Raw genomic sequence first — 22,517 nt, 5'->3', positions numbered from 1 at the left:
ATTCCGATTTTTTACCCTAGTTGGTATTCAAGAGTAAATTTTAATTCTATTTTAGTTTCGATTTCCTTCATATTGATTAACTCAAATTATTTGCTGAATACTATCAAAGGAATATGCTCTTGTTCAACTTTCCTTTGATTTAGTAATGATTTTTTCCTTCCTCACTTGAATATGAGTGAAACAATAGTGTTATGCATAAATGCTGAGTAATTATCCCCCCCCCCTTTAGGGTAAGGTGGGGCATTTGTGACTGAAAAATCCATTGTTGATCTTTGATTATTTTTAACTGGAAAACTATTTACAGCAAAGTATTAAAATAACTGTCAGGTGATTTACTATATATTTATGTACATAATATGCTATTTGTGGATGCACTTTTGAATTATGGTTAAAAATGTGTTACTTTTTTAAAAAGGATCTAAAAAGTCACATTTGCCCCGGGACTGGGGCATTAATGATTTTTTAAGGGGCATTTGTGATGGCTGCCAATTATAGGTACTTATTTTAGTGCTTTATCGTACAGGGTAATTGTGATGAAAAATTTACATTCTGAACTCCAAGTAGCTACATTCTTAGTTTTAATATGACAATAGGTTCTTGAGAAATTAAATTTTATTATGACCCACAAATTAGAACATTTTTCAAACTTAAAAATGATAAATGAGAAAAGATGTTATAACCTACAATTTATAAAGGAAACAGTTCAAAAATGTCATTTTTGAATTTGTTAAGTTTTTTGTACATTAAAGAAATCATTGCATATGTTTTTGAGACCAACGTGAATGGTCCAATTCCTATAATATTTAGTGGACCAGCAAATATAAATGGCTTATTAATTTCTGAGATATCATCTCTTCTTGGCCATTGGAAAGTTTGGTTTTCAGCCTTGTGAAGAAACTTAAACATATATCCAGTTCCAGTTTTATTCTCTGACAAAACTCTCCCAATATAATAACACTTTTCAAAATTTACAGCATAATATTTCTCTAACTCGACATGATACTGAACTTTATTTAATTGTTGTTTGAGTCCATCTAAAGTTCATTCTTTTAAATCACCTAGTAAATTTAGTTGAGTTCCATGAATTTTGCCATCATCTTTATCAACAGAACTATTTTTATTTTGACTCTTTATCTCAGGATAAAGTTTCAAGTTTCCCTATTTCTTCATATTCTTCTAGTTCATCAATAATAAAGTCACTCACAGATATATCACCATCACTGTCCTTGTTCAACTCCCTGTTAAGTTCTTCTTCCAAAAATCTCCATCTACTTCGTCACTGCTTTAGTACATATTATGCAGTATATTTAGAGTCTTATGAATTTAATAAATAAAAGATGATACTTGATGATAACAGCAATACATTTGAAACTTACAAACCAAAGATCTAAGTAATGTTTAAAAATATGCTTCAAAAGAACACTAACTGGTAGCCATATTGGAATCACTTTTGATCCACACTTGTCGTCACTATTGCCCTACCCCCATTTTTAAAGGGGCATCAGTGATTTCACTTAAAATAGCTGTTATAAGGGTTATAAAATTTATATTATTATAAATTTATAATGTAAAACTTCATTTAAAATAGCGCAGTACAAAAAATATATTTTTAGAACAAAAATTAAAGATTTAGTGAAAACCTTAGTAGACTATCAACAAATCTGAAATCCATGTTCAAAAGTGATGTAATAGGAAAACTCCATCCATTAAAATGTATAATGTAAATGCATCTCAAATACTTTTGAGTGTTATATAAGACATTTTAAGGTATAAGACTGAGGTAATTTCATACAGTAAATAATAATATCACAGGAGTAATAAACCCTGGTCACATTTGCCCGAAATCACAATTGCCCCACCTTACCCTATATATATATATTTTATATCTTTGTAAAAATGATAGAATATTTTTTTATATAATTTTAGTTTATTTTTAAAAAAGAATACGTTTTCTGAAGACTGTACATCTTGCTCATTTTTTTTTAAATTTTACTTCTCTGTATTTGTAGAAAGTTGAAGTAATGTAAAGGCAAAAAAAAAAAACCAGCATAAAAATAATTTTAAATTAACTATTAGACTTTGCTGTTGTCAATAAATTCGAAATACAAAGTTAATGATATTTTTTTAAATATTCATCTTCATCTCTTTATTAGCAGGATATTCAGTCTCACGTTAACACAGTGCTATTTATTTACAAAAACCATAAACAAGAGCAATGTTCCCACATTTTGAAACATTGAGACCAACTTTTCCGAAACTCAGTCTGCAGTGACTTGCTTTTTTACCGGAGCACTGAATATAAATTTGATATTTTGCGTTTTGTGCTTACACTCGGAAAGAGTGCTTGCAGGGCCAGAAGCATGCTAGAAGAATTCAGAAATCGTACCCCCCCCCCCCCTTCCGGTGTTGTTGCCCCGATAAAAAATTATAGTAAGCTGGAAACCACATGCCGTTCATCCGTTTAACAAGTAACACGGCAATTATTTCCATCTAAATTTTTTTTTCTTTGTACAGTTACAAAATAAACTTCTTTAAAATTATAATAATGTGTAAAGTTATTATCATTTGCCATTTAGTATAAGAAAACAAATTTAAGTGTTAAGTGCCCCCAGTTAGGGAGAAAGATCCCTGACTAAAAAACTTTCATTTTTTAATTTTTCAAGGGACACAGCTATACGTTCTACTGAGGTAAATTACTAAGGTTCTTCCTTGAAATAAAATATGTTGTTCAAACTGGAAACATACCAGTAGATGAAAAAGGCCGGTTCACCGACAACGCCAGCCGGCGCAACTGCGCAGCTGCATCATGCAATTCGGCTGCGCCTCCCAGATCCGCCTCCTAATAGCCGACTGTGACCTCATGGCTGCGCCTCAGTGTAATCTTTGTAGAAGATTACGGGGGTATTTTCGCGCATTTTGTCGTTTTTCGCGCGTTTTCGGACTTCGTCATTTTTTTTTCCTTATAATCTTTTACGAGGATATTTTCGCGCGTTTTTAGATATTTTGCCGCGAATTTTATTTATTTACGAACACGCTGGACTTAGTCGTTTTTCTCACAAACTTTTACGAGGATATTTTCACGCGTTTTGAAGATTTTGGCGCGTTTTGAACTTATTCGTTTTTTTTTTTTTTTTTTTTTTTTTTTGCACATTTTCAAACATTGATTGTTTTCGAACATATTAAACCTTGTCGTTTTTTTTTTTTTTTTTTTTTTTTTTTAATCATTTTTCCCCCGACTTAGAATTTTTTCATGCATTTTTGGACTAGAAATATTTTTCACATTCATACATTTAGGATTTCGATTTTTTTTTCTATTTAGGTCTTATACTATTTTAAAACGCTTTTGCTTATTTTTTGGCGATTTTTATACTTAGTTTATTTTTATACCTTTTGATCATTAAAATATTTTTGCACCTTTTATTTATTTACAAGTATACTCAACTTTATCATTTCCCCCCCTCCCCCGCCCGATTTGAACTCCTAAATGAACGAAAATAGTTAAATTGTTTCTATGCATATTTACACTTGAAATATTTTTCAAACTTTGATTTATTCATACATTTCGAACTTTTTCTTTTTTACAACTTAGATTATTTGCACACCTTTCGAACTTCATAGTTTTTCTGACTTAGTTTATTTTTAATTATTTCATAGTTTATCATTCTTTCATACATTTTGAACTTTAACGTTTTTTTTCCTGTCATTTAGCCCTTTGATTATTTTTTTCACTATTTTAGCGTTTTTCAATTATTTTCTCACATTTTTAGTCTTTAACTAATTTTAACCATTTCAAACTTAGATTATTTTTTCGCTATTTCGATTTTTTTGTAAGTATATTTTAGAGTTCGATTATTTTCTCGCTTGTTTTAACTTTATCGTTTTTTTTCCCCCGACATTTTTAAACTTAGAAATTTTTCACAATTAGTGACAGGAATCGAACCCTCAAATTTTTCGAAACATTATCATGTCTTCAATTTTCATCCAACCAAATTAATTTAAAAACTTGCAATCAATTTACTCTTAGTAGTAATTAACACTTATCATTAACATACTTTCATTGAATTAAAAATCAACTTAAATATTTTTTTTTCCAGTAAGCAATTTTCGCCCCCAAGTTACATTTCATCACTACATATGCTTTTCAAGAGTTTTATTGAATTTATCACATTTAATTTAATTAACTCCAATAATATTTTCATCATTTTAACTTAATCATTTTATCGCATCTATTTTTATTTTATTTATTTTTTCATACAAGCACTCTTGTTGGAATAAAACAAAATTTTCAATTTTCATGAAGTATATTCACTTTGACTATTTCATTTTGACAATAATATTTTATTTTGCTTAACCATATTCTCACGTGTTTTACTATTTTTCATACATTTAGGAGTTCAATTGTATTTTTTATACATGTTTACACTTAAAATATATTTCAAACTTTGATTTTTTTCATGAATTTCATACTTTATCATTTTTTTCTCGACTTAGATTTTTTTTTCCATGCATTTTGGACTAAAAATATTTTTCACATTCATACATTTATGATTTCGATTATTTTTTTCCATTTAGGTCTTAGACTATTTTAAAGCTCTTTTGCTTATTTTTAGCAATTTGTAGACTTAGTTTATTTTTATACCTTTTAATCATTAAATATTTTTGTATCTTTTATTTATTTACAAGTATACTCAACTTTATCATTTTTCCCGACTTTAACTATGTTCATTCATTTAGGAGTTCAATTGTTTTTATGCATATTTACACTTAAAATATTTTTCGAACTTTAATTTATTCACCCATTTCGAACTTTATCATTTTTACAACTTAGATTATTTGAACACCTTTCAAACTTCGTAGTGTTTCTGACATAGTTTATTTTCAATTATTTCGAATTTTATCATTCTTTCATACATTTTGTACTTTAACGTTTTTTTCCCGTCACTAAGCATTTTGATTATTTTTCACTATTTTCGGCTTAGATTCTATTCATGAGTTTAATTATTTTCTCGCTTGTTTTGACTTTATCGTTTTTTTTTTTTTTTTTTCACACATTTTAGAGCTTAGAAATTTTTTTCACAATCAGTGATAGGAATCGAACAATTTATTTTTATCGCAAATCCTACATACCGTGTCTTAAATTTTCAGCCAAACAATTTAAAAAACTTGCAATCACTTTACTATTAGTATTATTTTTCTCATATCACTAACCCATTTACTCACAGTACTAATTAACAAACATCATTAAATGAATTTCAACATATATTTAAATTTACCATTATTATTAATATTTTCAATAATAATAACGAAGTTTTTCACTTAAGTAAAGATTCATTTAAATATAACCCATTAGCGATTTAGATTTAATTCAGTGATTTACTATTTCAAAGTAATTAATTCTGATTACCATTTTTCATCATCAGTTTACTTGTTCACATAATCAAGGGCTTTATTATTTTCACATATTTATGCAATTAATTTTATACTACTATTTATCATTTTAGAACGAAATATTTTAAAGGTCAGTTATACATTTAATTAAGAAACTTAATCTAAAATTTCTCAAAATTAAGTTATAACTAAATACCGAGTAAAGTTAAGTACTAAAGAAACTAACCTTCATTAGTTGAATCCACAGTCACAGGCATATGATGATATTCAAAAACAATTAATGAACTTGTAATAAGTGGATTGTTAATTATAATTCAGTCGCACAAATTACAACAACACCCATGTTTTTATTTAAAGTCACACGATAGACTCTCCACCGACGGAAAGCACAGGTAATCCCCTAATATACATCTCCACAAAGCGATGAAGAATTCTCCTTCTTTCGGGAATAGTGTAGCTGGTAGATCCATAATAAACATAAATACAATGAGACAGGAATGAAATTTTTATAAAATTTCAACTTTTGGATTCCTGTCTCATTGAAAGAATTGAATATGATGTAAACAAGAGTTTTGTTTTCACGTTTTATGTATTTATTTACATTTCATTTGAGTTTAAATTTAGATGATGAAATGATGTTGAGAAAGTATACAGCATGAAACTTCATTATGTGCTAGTGTTTTAAATGATATTTTCGATGATAGAATTAACTTTAATAAAAAAAAGTTTGTAATAATTTTTGATTTATTATTCTTTTATATCTTTTATAGGTATGTGCTTCATGTGGGAAGCAATATAGTTCAAATTCAAATTTGAATCAACACCTTAAGACTCATTCAGGGATGAAACCATTTAGTTGTATGGAATGGAATGCTTCCTTTGGGCGTGAGTCTACTTTGAGAAGTCATCAAAAGATACATTATACAAAGAAGTCTTATAGATGTGAAAAGTGCGACATGCTATTCGATGAAAGAAAGCATTTGAATCTACATATTAAGTAGCATGGTCCCTCATTCTTATGTCAAGAATGTGGAAAGTCATTCAAGTGGAAATCTGCTTTGAATCGTCATTTGAAGATTCATAATTCTACTACCACCTTTGCATGTTCGAAATGTGACAGAAAGTTTAAACGAGAGGATGGTTTGAAAAGGCATATCCTGATACATGGACGAAGCTATACATGTAATCAGTGCGGAAAAGTGCTTGCTAGTAAATCTACCCTTTTGCATCACGTTCGTGTTATGCATAGTGCAGTGAAGCAAGTTACAGTGAAAACTCATGTCCCAAAGAGATTGAGACCTACTCGACAAACTGTATTCGGTGTTTTTGTTACGGAATTTGTAACACCTGCTCCTCAAAATTCTCAAGACATAAAAATGTGTTTTGATGAGTTAAGACTCCAAATTATTCAAATATTGGAGGATGAAATAGATGAAAAACGAAGCATTAAATGGTGCATTGTAATGAAGGCTGTGCTGAGTCGTCATGTGGGTGATTATGATGATGATAATTTGATTACTTCTTATTTTAGAAGTGCAACGCGAATAGAACTTGTTAAGGACACTATCTTAGAACATTTGAATGATGTTATTGGTCAGGTTGAAAATGCCTTAGAGGTGTTTATACAACTTGGATCTGGGTGGACGTTAGATCATATTGTCAGTGTGGAAGTTCAGACTGCGAAATACGCACCTTTAGCTAAGAAGTAAATTAATAAGTTTTATAAATGAATTACCTTTACCTTCAAAATGTATGTTATCCTTTAAGGCACTTAAACTTGTTATATTGCTTTGCGTTGTATATAGTTGATGTTTTGTGCTTTGAAATTAATCTTTCATATATTTCTACATGCGTTTTCTTGTAAGCAAGCTTTAGAATGCCTGTATTTTGTTTGTTTACTGTATGGTATTGTAATAAAGTTTGAGTGAGAATATGATTTGTGATATTTCAATAGATTGACACATATAAAATATTTCGACACATGCTAAGAAAAAGTTGAAAATTATGATAGTGAACCTTAAACAAGTTAATGGATTGAAAAATAATATACAGTCACATTCACATGCTGAAATTCATACGTATCATTACTGGACTCGATATGGATATTGGAGAAAAACCTTAAAGACTTATAAATTCTAATATGAAATGTGAGCGCTCTTTCTCAACTATGTTGTTCTCTCAATTGATAAAAGACACTCAACTGTTCGTAAACCATTTCGACCGATGTGTTACTGAGTGTGTAATAGTTTTTAATTTTTTCTTAAATTCAAAGTTAATTGCATGATTATATTAATTGCTAAAAATGTGATATTTTCGCTTATAATTTTGATTGATGAGTAAAGTTTCATTACAAGTTCCCTCACATGATTGAACAATAACATGATAATTGGATATTTGAAAGCTTGAGTGAATGATTTATAAGTATCTTAAACATTATTATTATTATTATTTGTAATGCGAGTGTGCTAATTAATACTGAGAGTGCAAAGAGTAAATGGATTAGCGATATTCGTTACTAATACAAAGAGTAAAGTGATTGCTAGTTTTAAAATTAATTAAATCATTGTGTTTGAAGATTCAATAAAGGAAATTTATTTTTGTAAGTTTAAAAAAAAAAATTTGAAACAAAAAAAAGTTTTTGCGAAAAAAGATTGAAAAGAAAAAAAAAACATATTTTTTTTGATAAATATTATGAAAAAAAAAAAAAATACAAGATAGAAAAAAATATTTGATTTCATTTTCTAAGTAGAAAAAATATTACAAGTTTGAAAAAACGCTGTTTTGAAACAAAGAAAAAATGTTTTTTTGAAAAAAAAAATATTCTTTTAAGATGAATTTTTTAAAAACAAGTTTGAAAAGAAAAAGAAATTAAAGCATCGATTTGGAAATAGACTACATGTGAATAACTCGATGAAGACTTGAAATTATTCGTTCAAGGTTGATTACTACGTCATATACATATGTATAACTTGAATATTGCATTCGTTTTAATATGACAAAATACATTCGAAAATTTCAAAGGAAATTGAATTCGTGTTGTAAAAATAAAATCACTAGAAATATTTTTAGAAATGTGAAAATCGCTATGTTTTTCGAAGAATAAATAATTGTAATGCTTAATTGATGAAAACTATTAGAAGAATAAGAACGCTTTGAAAATAATCTCAACAGTGAAATAATCATTGAAAAACAACTAAGTTTTTAAAAAAGTAATAACTATGATCTTTTTGAAAACACGAAATGTAATGGTGGAGTGATTGCGAATAGAAAATATCAAATCTTTAAGTGTGTGTGCGCGAGAAACGATTGGTTAAAACTATTTATTTTTTTTTAAATAGAAGTTTTTTAAGTTCAAAAAATAATTTGATTGTTAGTTTGTATAAATATATTTAGAAAAAATTATGTTATTTGATGAGCGAAAAGAAAAATTTATCCATGTTAAATCGATTAATTAAAATTCTACGATTATTTTTTTAATTAATTAGTTTTTGGTGACCGCATTATTTTATCGCGTACTACAAAACGTGTGTGTCTGATTTCATTTGCAGTAAGCTTTGTAAGACGTAGATAGTAAGATCACGTGATTTTTAGTTGTTCGAAGAATTAATCATCATTTGGGGTGTTCAAAGGATTGGAGTTAGAGTCATTCCCTTTCTGATAACGAAAAGTAGATAAGGGTTATTTCTTCTCTGAAATTTGTTGGAGTAAGAAGCTGTTTATTATGGATCTACCAGCTACACTATTCCCGAAAGAAGGGGAATTCTTCATCGCTTTGTGGAGATGTATATTAGGGGATTACCTGTGCTTTCCGTCGGTGGAGAGTCTATCGTGTGACTTTAAATAAAAACATGGGTGTTGTTGTAATTTGTGCGATAGAATTATAATTAACAATCCACTTATTACAAGTTCATTAATTGTTTTTGAATATCATCACATGCCTGTGACTGTGGATTTAACTAATGAAGGTTAGTTTCTTTAGTACTTAACTTTACTCGGTATTTAGTTATAACTTAATTTTGAGAAATTTTAGATTAAGTTTCTTAATTAAATGTATAACTGACCTTTAAAATGTTTCGTTCTAAAATGATAAATAGTAGAATAAAATTAATTGCATAAAATTATGAAAATAATAAAGCCCTTGATTATGTGAACAAGTAAACTGATGATGAAAAATGGTAATCAGAATTAATCACTTTGAAATAGTAAATCATTGAATCAAATCTAAATGGCGAATGGGTTATATTTAAATGAATCTTTACTTAAGTGAAAAACTTCGTTATTATTATTGAAAATATTAATAATAATGGTAAATTTAAATATATGTTGAAATTCATTTAATGATGTTTGTTAATTAGTACTGTGAGTAAATGGGTTAGTGATATGAGAAAAATAATACTAATAGTAAAGTGATTGCAAGTTTTTTAAATTGTTTGGCTGAAAATTTAAGACACGGTATGTAGGATTTGCGATAAAAATAAATTGTTCGATTTCTATCACTGATTGTGAAAAAAATTTCTAAGCTCTAAAATGTGTGGAAAAAAAAAACGATAAAGTCAAAACAAGCGAGAAAATAATTAAACTCATGAATAGAATCTAAGCCGAAAATAATGAAAAATAATCAAAATGCTTAGTGACGGGAAAAAAACGTTAAAGTACAAAATGTATGAAAGAATGATAAAATTCGAAATAATTGAAAATAAACTATGTCAGAAACACTACGAAGTTCGAAAGGTGTTCAAATAATCTAAGTTGTAAAAATGATAAAGTTCGAAATGGGTGAATAAATTAAAGTTCGAAAAATATTTCAAGTGTAAATATGCATAAAAACAATTGAACTCCTAAATGAATGAACATAGTTAAAGTCGGAAAAAATGATGAAGTTGAGTATACTTGTAAATAAATAAAAGATACAAAAATATTTAATGATTAAAAGGTATAAAAATAAACTAAGTCTAGAAATTGCTAAAAATAAGCAAAAGAGCTTTAAAATAGTCTAAGACCTAAATGGAAAAAAATAATCGAAATCATAAATGTATGAATGTAAAAAATATTTTTAGTCCAAAATGCATGAAAAAAAATCTAAGTCGAGAAAAAAATGATAAAGTATGAAATGCATGAAAAAAAATCAAAGTTTGAAATATATTTTAAGTGTAAACATGTATAAAAAATACAATTGAACTCCTAAATGTATGAAAAATAGTAAAACACGTGAGAATATGGTTAAGCAAAATAAAATATTATTGTGAAAATGAAATAGTCAAAGTGAATATACTTCATGAAAATTGAAAATTTTGTTTTATTCCAACAAGAGTGCTTGTATGAAAAAATAAATAAAGTAAAAATAGGTGCGATAAAATGATTAAGTTAAAATGATGAAAAGATTATTGGAGTTAATTAAATTAAATGTGATAAATTAAATAAAACTCTTGAAAAGCATATGTAGTGATGAAATGTAACTTGGGGGCGAAAATTGCTTACTGGAAAAAAATATTTAAGTTGATTTTCAAATTCAATGAAAGTATGTTAATGATAAGTGTTAATTACTACTAAGAGTAAATTGATTGCAAGTTTTTAAATTAATTTGGTTGGATGAAAATTGAAGACATGATAATGTTTCGAAAAATTTGAGGGTTCGATTCCTGTCACTGATTGTGAAAAATTTCTAAGTTTAAAAATATCGGGGGGAAAAAAACGATAAAGTTAAAACAAGCGAGAAAATAATCAAACTCTAAAATATACTAAAAAAAAAAATCGAAATCGAGAAAAAATAATCTAAGTCTGAAATGGTTAAAGTTAGTTAAAGACTAAAAATGTGAGAAAATAATTGAAAAACGCTAAAATAGTGAAAAAAATAATCAAAGGGCTAAATGACAGGAAAAAAAACGTTAAAGTTCAAAATGTATGAAAGAATGATAAACTATGAAATAATTAAAAATAAACTAAGTCAGAAAAACTATGAAGTTCGAAAGGTGTGCAAATAATCTAAGTTGTAAAAAAGAAAAAGTTCGAAATGTATGAATAAATCAAAGTTTGAAAAATATTTCAAGTGTAAATATGCATAAAAACAATTTAACTATTTTCGTTCATTTAGGAGTTCAAATCGGGCGAGGGAGGGGGGGGGGGGGGTGATAAAGTTGAGTATACTTGTAAGTAAATAAAAGGTGCAAAAATATTTTAATGATCAAAAGGTATAAAAATAAACTAAGTCTAAAAATCGCTAAAAAATAAGCAAAAGAGTTTTAAAATAGTATAAGACCTAAATAGAAAAAAAAAATCGAAATCCTAAATGCATGAATGTGAAAAATATTTCTAGTCCAAAAATGCATGAAAAAAATCTAAGTCGGGGGAAAAATGATAAAGTTAAAAAAAAAAAAAACCGACAAGGTTTAATATGTTCGAAAACAATCAATGTTTGAAAATGTGCAAAAAAAAAAAAAAAAAAACGAATAAGTTCAAAACGCGTGAAAATATCCTCGTAAAAGTTTGTAAGAAAAACGACTAAGTCCAGCATGTTCGTAAATAAATAAAATTCGCGGCAAAATATCTAAAAACGCGCGGAAATATCCTCGTAAAAGATTATAAGGAAAAAAAATGACGAAGTCCGAAAACGCGCGAAAAACGACAAAATGCGCGTAAATACCCCCGTAATCTTCTACAAAGATTACACTGAGGCGCAGCCATGAGGTCACAATCGGCTATCAGGAGGCGGATCTGTGAGGCGCAGCCGAATTGCATGATGCAGCTGCGCAGTTGCGCCGGCTGGCGTTGCCGGTGAACCGGCCTTTTTCATCTACTCATACCATCAATAGGCTACTAAAAGTAAAAATCTAAAACTGGCCCAAATATGGGCATTTGACTGTGTGTGTTTATTATTAGAGACAGACTAATTTAGACCTAAACATCAAGATGAAATAAATTTTTATAATATTTTCCTATAAATCTATTGACGCTTAAGAGCCAAATTAGCCCAATTAAATTCAATTTAAAACAACAATTCTTGCATTGATTAAATAATTGTTTTTTATTCAAAAAATATTTATCCTATGCTCCCCCCCCCCCCCACCCATCGTCTTAATGAGCATGAAAACAAATACCAGAAAACTGAATCGTTTTGTTATAATAAGAAATAAAGGGTTACCTAAAAATAAATTGAGAAAAATCCTGGAAACCTTTTGCAACTGTAAAAAGAAGAAAGGTAGTGGCACTTAGAGACAAGACACGTGTTGGCTCTTTGCTATCGTAAATTTATAATATGATTAAAGCTCTTTTTTTTTTCTCCAAAACTGAAATGAAATACTGTTAATATGAATTTTCATCATATGTAACGCTGTCAACTGTTGCCGAAGATTTAGTGCTAATCACATAAATAAAAGGTGGATTAAATACAAAAGTTAGTTACAAATCGTAATAGGCATCTCATGCATTTAAGAAAAGTGAGAAGCTTTGAAAACTTTTTACGATGCTTTTTTCTTTTGATGTATTAAAAATATTCTGGAAAATATGAAATAAAAAGAAAATTACATTCACATATTCAGTTAACTGTGCCATTTTGCAATAAAAGTAAAAGAAACGCACTCTTTTAAAGAATTCTAAAATATTATTTCACATATTATACATTTAGGGGAAAGTGGGGTAAAACCGAGAAGTCGGGAGCAAACCTGGTACCAACTTCTAGTCTCTGTAAGCCCTGCAATCGTGTGGACAAGAGAGGTACTACCTTTCACTTTGATGAAGAAGCAGCGGCAATTAAATGAAAACGCAATAGACTCAAGTCTTTCGTTCCTGTGAAGAAAATTCTGTTTGAGTGGTTTTTGCTTAAAATTTTTGAACAAAACTAGACCGATTATACTACGTTCCTGTTTCTGGAGCAGTAAAGGTACGTAGCTCTCTTTGTACAACATTTAATTATCTTCATTATCATACTAAGTAGTTTGTAGCGTTCTGTATATATGACGGAATTTTTTATGAAAGCTGTAAGTGCGGGGTGAAACCAGGTACCTCCCCCGTACACTGAGAAAAAGACGCAGTCGAAGGAGAACAAGAGAAAAAGAAAAACTGTCATTTTGACGGGCTCCCCATACTAGCTTCATCTTCGGGCAACATTAGAAGAAAAGAAAAAGAGAAATGATGGAAAGAAGACCTAAGATATGGACGGAAGAAAAAAAGCCTGAAGGAAAGATAAACGAATCAATGAAAGGGCAACGTTATAAAGATACCAAAAAAGAACAGACAGAAAATAAAAGCGTTCAAAAAAAGAAAAACCGAAGGAGCAAATGAGGGATGAGTCCAGTGAAGAGGATGACAATACTGCCTGCATTTACAACAATAAGCTTTACTCGGACTCCAAGGGTGGTGAGGAATGGATCCAATGCATCCAATTACGTCGTTGGTCCCATGAAAGCTGCTCTGGGGCCGAAGAGGAAGACAACTATTTTACTTGCGACTTGTGTCAATAGGCCTTATATTACAGCAAAAAATTAAAGGTAAAGACAATTAAATTTACTGACAACTCACCAATATGTGTCCTTTTACACTTATTATATTATGTTATGACAATTGTTGACATATGTCAGTAAATAAAACTTGAATTTTGTGGAAACTTTTAAAATTTTTATTTTCTCATAGCAGTAACATGTCTACCCAGTTTTACTCCACTAGTGGGGCAAAACCGAGTAAAATAACTTTTTTTTTCAAAAATAATAATAAAAATTAAAAAAAAAAAAAATTATGTTTTTGAAACTGTGGTTGCATTAATAGATAAGTAGTGCATATTTTTGAAAAATGTTTGTTCCTTTATGCTAAAAATTGTGATTTCTGGAAGCCTGCAAACCTTAGGGTCCCGGTTTTACCCATTTTCCCCAGTGGACTCTCTCTATTCTGAACCCTCAAGGGACCGAACAAAAGTGTTTAGATTATGGGGTGTTCATTATAGAGGGAGACTGAATAATGCATGTGAATCTAATCTATTACGTTTAGTGGACTACGTTCAGTACTTTGCCAACTGAGCTATACCAGTAACTGAGGTAGAGGTGTTGAATTTTGGATTGGTGGTTAAAACGTCTAATTCAACTCGGTAGGACCTATGCTCTTGCATTTATTCATTTCTTTTTTAGTGTAAAAAGCTTAATGTAACATTCAACAATAAAATATTACAATGCAACTATCGGTACAGTACATGAAAAAAAATTTATTTTTAATCTGTTTCTGCATTGTGTATCCTCATGCAAGATATGTGATGTCATTCAAGTGAAAATGTTTCCTGGTGATTCTCAGCCGCACTTTACTTAAAGGTACTTTAAAGGTCTTGAATACAACTTGATACAATGGTTGGATTCTTGAAATATAGTTCAGTGGCCGAAACTTTAGTCTCTCATATTGCTCAGCTGAATGATTTCATGTGATGCAGTAATATCCAGGAAAATAATTTTTCTTCTTCTTCCATCCATTTTCTCTTTAATGCTATTCAATCAGTGATAAAATCATGAATATATTTTAGGCTTTCCAACTTGATTCATAGGAATTCACGAGTTCCGATTCTGAACATGTTCAGTATATAGAGAGTGATTGAAAGTACTGAAGGAGATTGAAAATTGCGTTCATACTACTGGGGTATTCAATATTATAAGGTATTCAGAGTACAGAAAGGTCAGCCTATGTTAAGTCTATGGAGTTTTGCCGGGACCGTCAGAATGTGTTCGGAATAGCGAGCTGTTCACATTCAAGTGTTCACATAGAGGGAGTCCACTGTATTACATTCCATATAAGAAGACATTCATCTGAATGTATTTTTATATGGAATGATTAATTTTAATGCTCCGGCACAAAACAAGAACATCATAAAAATATTTAAATTTGGATATGGTTTAACCCTTCACTGGTGAGATGATTTCTTTGTAACATGAGTGGTGCATGTACAGACATCCCCCATTTGTAATATTGGGGTATATGTTATCGCAAAATTATATTTCTTGTGTTTAATGTATTAATATATTTTGGTTTTATAGGCAATCTTATTTTATTCTGCATTCCACAAAATTGAGCAAATTGAAGTAGGAGAATTTCCAATGGTTTTTGTGTTATTTATTTATATAAATACAACAAAACCAGTATCATAATTGTACATTTACTTGAAAAGCAATGTATGTAAGATATTACTGTACTTTTGTACAGTGGCGTATATATGTTTTTATTTTCGAGGGGGCCCATATAACCATTAGCCCCCCCCCCCCATTTTTTTTGTAATTTTAATTTTTTGAGGGGGGGGGAGAAACAGTAACCCTGATCTTATTTTTTTTCGAGGTGAGGCAAGGACTACATACTTTTACCCATTGGCGCAACCAAAAAAACAGTGTTAGAAGGGCACTCTTAAAAAATTCTCGCTTTCGGTGGGTAGGAGTGGAGGGAAGTAAGAGGGTTCTCCCTCGGAAATCTTTTTGGAATTAATAGTTCTAAGAACGCAGTTTTAGACGGTTTTTGGTAATGCTACGGTGAGGAAAAATTCGGAGGGCCTTCTGCGAAAATTTTTTGAAATTGAAATCTTTATAACGCCGTTATAGGCTATATTTGTTGACGTTAGTGTAATGAAAGGAATGGGGCTTTTTGAAGTTGTCCTAGATTGATTTTTTAAAAAAATAGAGTGAAATCCATCGCCCCTCCCCCCCCCCCAACTTTTCGAAATTGAAGTTCTAAAAACTCAGTTTCGGAATAACTTCATTGATGTTATGGCCAGGGCGGTTCTGGGGCTCTCCCTAAAAACTATTTCTAAATTAAAGTCGTAAAAAACGAAGTTTTGAAGAGATTCAGTGGTACTAGGTGGAGGGATTTAAACGCTCTTCACCTTAAATTTTTCGAAACTAGTATATTTCGCTTTTGGATTTCATACGGGAATAGTCGGACCCACAGTCCGAAATTGTTTCGTAATTGAAGTCTTAAAACCGCGACTGTGAACCATATTTGGTAACGTTATAGAGGTTCGGCTATTTTTCAAAATTGAAGATCCATAAAAGCAATCTTAAACGATTTTCGATGCTTTCAGAAGGCAAGGCGTTTGGTATTGTCCCCTGAAATTTTTTTGACACTGAAGCCCAGAAAACGAGGTTTGAGAAGCTCTTTAATGATTTTAATGGGTGAAGGGGGCTTTCAAAGTGTAGCATTTTGAAGACTTTCCTATTTTTAGACTGTCTAGGAAAAATAAAAATAAATAAAAATTGGGTGAGGGGGGGGGGGGCGAATGAAATATGAGGTGTTAAACGAAATAACCTGATAAATAGTCAGCAACTTTTTAAATTTTTTATTTTACGGTTCTTTTTAAAAGCAATTCAAACTTTTCCCCCAACATTAGGCATCTTTGGAAAGGCAGAATTCGGGAATCCTCCTCTGAAAGGTAAAACGCAATTTCAGGCGTTTAGAGGAAAGGAGAGGTTTTCGGGATCTTCCTCCAAAACTTTTCAAAATTGAAATCTTAAAGGCACAATTTCAGACTATTTTCGGTAGTAACCTTAGAGAAGGGGTGATGATTCGGGAACCCTCCTCCTGAAATGTTTTGAAATTGAAGTCTGAAAAACTCCTAAATAAATGTGTCTTTAGGACATCAATTTCCATCATTACTCCAACCGAACAACTAAAAATTATTTTAAATTACTTGCAGGGGACACGAGTTAAGGAGAGAAACATTTTGAAGATTTCTTTTCAGACCGAATAGGAAGAAAAAAAAAAGGGGGGAGAGGAGAAAGAGGAGGGGAACTTAATTTGCTGAGCAATAAGCTGCATCTGTTTAAAAAAAAAAAGAAAAATTAAATTTAAAGATTTCATTTTGTAAGAATTGAGGTCTTTTTCGCAACATAATTTGCTTTTCTTTTTGTTGAAATAACCTCGCTTTCCCAAGACACGTTCTTTTCTTGAGTAAGGGTTACGGAGCCCCTGACCCCTTCTGAACACCACTGTCTAGTACCAGCCCAGCTAACGTAGGGTTCCCAAACTTTGATGATTTACGGCACTCTTTGAAGAATTAGAATTTTCTCACCAGCATCCTAGTCTGGTTATATTTATATACATATATATATATATATATATATATATATATATATATATATATATATATATATATATATATATATATATATATATATATATATATATATGATTACATGGTCCCTTCGCGGCACCCCTCACCTCTTACTGCGGCATCCAGTTCAGAAATCTCTGATCTAACTATTTATAATTTTTATTATCACTATCATACACTATCATAGTTATTCATTCTTTTTTCTTTTTTTTTTTTGTAGCTAAAAGTTTGGAAATTATTTGTGAGCAACTAAAACCAAAAATAACTACCTTTAGCAATAAAAATCCAGATTTTGGAGAAGGCCTGGGCCCCTTCAGCCACTCGCTTGTATACGCCCTTGCTTTTGTACGCAAACATCGAGATCGTTCAATTTCTATTACAAAACTACTAGCCGCGTTGCCCGGTTTACTTCGAAAATAAAAGTTGCGCCAAGAGAATCATGTTCAACCATCAGGTTTAATTTTTTTAAAAAAAGTATAAAATTTCCCTTTCAACGTGTAGAAAAGAGCAATTTTGTGGCTCAAAATTAAAATTGTCGCCTCACTGGATTTTTTTAGAATTTCCAAAATTCAGTCATTGTTATTAGTAGGCGCAAGCATTCGGTTTTACGGACCCCACCCCCTCCTCATGTGAATGCCAGAGCATCAAAGGATCTCTGTGACAATTTGACTAAGATCTGACGCAGATTGTATTTATAAAAGAAACATACATTACACACATACTCTCTTAAAAAATTCCAACGATTTTAACTCACACTGAGTAATTTTTCACTCCTTTACAGTTTCGAAAACGCACTTTCCTTATAGGAGTGAATTTCATTCCTTTTGCGGAGTGGTTATTTTCACTCCATTTGGATAAGCTAATTTTACTCCCTTTTGATAAGTGTTTTATACTCTTTTTTAAGACAAAATTAATATCCTAAATGAGTGACTGCTTTCCGTTTTGGAAAGCCGCTATTTCACTCTTTTTTAGAATAAAATAGATAAAATCATTTCACTCTCATTTGGTGAAATTGTTTTTTAAATGTGTTTTCATGTGCTTATGCTGTGTATTTGAATTTAAAACTGTTTTTAAAATTGTTATTTCATTCAAAAAAAAATTAGGTTAAAAAAGTGTGAAAAAAAAAACTGTTTTTAGTGTTTCCGAAGAGGTTGCACAAAAACTGTATGGTAAGTACGAAGACTTTTCTAATTTATTAAAACTTTAACTGGTAATATTTCTTGAACTACTCGTATATCGTTACAAATCACCCACGTGCAATATTACGTACATTTCCGAATTTAAAGATTAAAATAAAACTAAACAAACCCACACAGTTCCAAAAAAATAGATTTAAAATTTTGAAACTCTATATTGATATTCTCGGTATGCCTTTTAACATTAATAATGTTTTAAAAGTTACCTCAGTTCAAATTAATTTAAAAGGTCACTCATAAATTATGACAAGATACGTTTGAATTCAATTTTGTTTCTTCGGGGCCATTCATTAATTACGTAAGGACAATTTTGGCAATATTTTTGACCTTCCCTTCCCCCTATGTAAGGGTCTGTAAGATTCCCTCCCCCCCCCCCCATCTTACGTAAGATTCTTTTTTTTCTTCACAATAATAAAATAACAAATATTACATTACTGGGATCGTTCTTAAATTAACTATCATTATTATTTTTTAAAACCTTTTTGAGCAAAGAAATGTTTACTGTAAGGAATCTAGACCGAATGTTTTTTCGACAAATAATTTTTGTATATGATGCGATACTAATTAAAAATAAGACATGCAAAACACAGAGCGATTCTTTTATTATATTTTACACGTTTCCTTTTTTGAAACACAAAACAGCTCATCCTATAATACATACTTTTACCTTCCTGAAGCAAATGAAATACAATATTTGCCAAACCACTTGACCGCGGATTTCTAATATAAAATATCGGCTTGGAAAATATTAGTAAGAATGGATCTAACCCCCCCCCCCCCACCTCCAAGCAAGGGTATGTAGAGAATTTTCCACCCCCTCCCCGTCAGGACACTTAATTAATGAATTGGATGTTACACATATGAATGAGTGTATTGTACAAAGTTTATGATACTCTTTAAAGTTTATTATACACACAAACAATATTTGATTAATTTAAAATATACGCAGTGGTTGGAGCTCCGACCATCGGGAACGGATTCGGTATCCGACCTATAGATTTGCGCATGGTCGGGTCTGTAACACCTGCCTAAAATATATATACAGTACACACACACACACATCAAAGATGGTAACGACTGTTTCAAATGTCCTATTTTTGATTCGATGACCGAAACAAAATTGTTGATGAAAGTTTCATTCATTTGGAAGAAAAAGTTACAAAACGCTCGCCGTAACATTGCACGTGGATGATTTGTAATGATATACGAGCAGTTCAAGAAATATTAACAGTTTCAAGTTTTAATAAAAAAGAAAATTCTTCGCACTTACCATGCAGTTTTTGTGCACTTCCTTCAGAAACCTCATTCGGCAACAAATATTGTTTAAATTCATTAAATGAAGACATTTAGATAGCGACATCCACTTGGTACTCGCGACCAACGTTGCGTAAGCCTAACGTGGAGGTATAGAAGATTCTCCCTAAACAAAATCACGTGACAGAATCGAACCAATGAAAATGTTTTTGAGTCCTTCTTTTAAAGAATGTTTTTATATTTCGCTCATCAAACGGAGTGTTTCCGAATTTCACGCGAATAAAAAAAAGTTTTAGTCTTGGTTTTTTTCGTAAAGCGTCTTTCTTCGATAAAGCTAGCACTCAGAAAGAATGAATGCACCCGCAATAGATTTCACTCTTTTTAAGAGTTATTTTTTCGCTCTTTTGAATTAAGAGTGTAAACAGCCATTCTGAAATAGATTTACGGAAAAATTACAAAATAACTATGAACGTCACTCCGAAAGAAAACCGTTGATTTTATTATGAAATAACAATAAGTGCAAAAAATATGTATATAGTTTTATGAGTAAAAATTAGAATGTTAAAAATTAACACTTTTGGAGAGGGGAGGTTTATTGCTTTCCAAGCAGCGAAATGACTGCATCCAATGCGAATTTACTCTGTTGTGCGCTCAATCACTTGCTATTTGGCTTGACAAAAAGGTAGGTGAGTTCCTAGCATGATATAGTAAAATAAAGTAATATTTGTTTCTTAAAATTTTTTGGGGAGAGACACCGCACCTCAAAAGTGAAGGGTTAAAAAGCAGTGCGTAACCATAGATATCCACTACAAGCACTGTCACTTCCTTAGACTAGGTATAGCGTGATTAAAATATTGTTGACACAAGTTTAAAATTGTTGACAGTAAAGGTATTATTTACTTTGACATCGCAATTGCCATACCTGCCATCCCGGTTTCAGCACCACTGGTTCGCATACGAGTTATAATGACACAAAATCGATTACATACCTTCAGGATCAAAAGCTGTAGCACAAGTATGAAAAATTATCAGCAATGAAAATATTTGCAGCGATTCCATTCCTTCAGTTGATAAGTGAGAAATACTATGCTTTACGAATAAATAGATAACGTCCCACAGGTTACCAAAGTTACTCTCAATTATTTTCTAACATATCACAAAGCAATGGGAGAAAGATATGTTGGACAAAAAAGTTTTCTTACAATAGGTACTATATTTCACAACAGAAATCCATGAATTTCGAAAGAGACAATTTTGTTTCACATGAATGGTTCTTCATAAAGTATACCTTTCCTTCCGGAAACACTTTGAATACACGAGGAAAAACGCAGTTAAAATACGAACTTTCACTTGTTTTAAATATATATATATATATATATACTCATCCTGTGCAAATACTCTCTTTCAAATCAGAAGTAGTTTATTATACCGATTAGAACTGAAGCAAAGTAAAAGTAACTTCGTCCGTAAGGGAGCCCATGCACAGAGCATTTTAGGTCAAAATGCGTACAAAAGGCAGTACTGCCGTGGGTTGGTGAAGGGCAGTAACAGTATTTTTTTCTTTTTTCAGTATTTCGCATTTATGTCATCTATTGTACGTTAGCTTTTTTGTACAGGCTTGCTTCTTTGGCTTCCGCTGAAAAAAGAGCGAGAAAAAAAGGCTACTTCCAACATCTTCCTATTTGATACTAGCTGATATACTAACTGAAAATTTATTTAATGAATCACTCATTATCACATATGGTGATTATTTGTTTCAAGTGCATCACGTTCATGGTTCTAGGCCAATTCTGTAAAACTTCTGGACAAGGTGACAGAAGTCATCAATCATTAAAACCCCATTGAGAATCTGGGACATTTTAGCTTTAGAAGTGTGTAACGACGGGACACAATCTTTACTAATAATAAAGTTAAAAGTCTCTCTGTCCGGATGTCTCGATCTATGCACCTAGACCGTTTGGCCGATTTTCATGAAATTTGGCACAAAGTTAGTTTGTAGCATAGGGGTGTGCACCTCGAAGCGATTTTTCGAAAATTCGATTTTGTTCTTTTTCAATTTTAAGAACATTTTCCGGAGCAAAATTTTCATAAGATGAACGAGTAAATTACCAAGTTATCATAACGTGGAACCATAACGTGGGCAAGCCAATTGGTGAGAAATTCACCATACATTACTTGTCAATATACAGGTGAGTCAAAAGACCTTTTAATTTTCTACTAAGGGCAAAGCCGTGCGGGTACCACTAGTATGCAAATAAAGACGAACTGACATCAACAGGACGACGAGAGGTCATGTCAGCATAGTCAAAAACTATAGGCCCGGCGACAGTGACACAAAGAAAAAAGAAAGAAAGAAAAAAGAAGGAAAAAGAGAAAGAAAGTGATGAGAAAAAAAACAAATAAACAAAAAAAAAGAAAGAAAGACTAACTAAGCAAAAATGTAAAGAATAAAATTTCCTTTTTTAGTCTGAGTGTTCGCAAGTACACTAATGTTCTGTACTCAATGATAGGGAGGGGGAACACGGGCAGTGAAATAAGCGATGATCGTTCTGTGCACGCAACCTTTTGTATATATGTGTATGTAAAATCAGCCCCCCCCCCCTCAAAAAGAACAA

The 22,517-nt window shown here is 30.9% G+C and overlaps 1 protein-coding gene across 1 annotated transcript in view; it reads right to left on the bottom strand.

Moving 5' to 3' along the window:
- LOC129219346 (N66 matrix protein-like) overlaps positions 1-20,999 on the bottom strand; it is a 28,102-nt gene extending 7,103 nt beyond the window's left edge. Inside the window, exon 1 of the mRNA XM_054853708.1 lies at positions 20,892-20,999. Coding sequence (XP_054709683.1) covers positions 20,892-20,961 — 70 coding nt within the window. The 5' untranslated portion in view covers positions 20,962-20,999. The remainder of the gene's footprint in view (positions 1-20,891) is intronic.
- Between the last annotated feature and the right edge of the window lie 1,518 nt (positions 21,000-22,517).

Source organism: Uloborus diversus, chromosome 3 (genome assembly GCF_026930045.1).
Source record: "Uloborus diversus isolate 005 chromosome 3, Udiv.v.3.1, whole genome shotgun sequence".
NCBI classification, from domain to species: domain Eukaryota; kingdom Metazoa; phylum Arthropoda; class Arachnida; order Araneae; family Uloboridae; genus Uloborus; species Uloborus diversus.
Note: the sequence above shows the minus strand (reverse complement) of the source record. Positions and strands in the feature narration are given on the sequence as shown.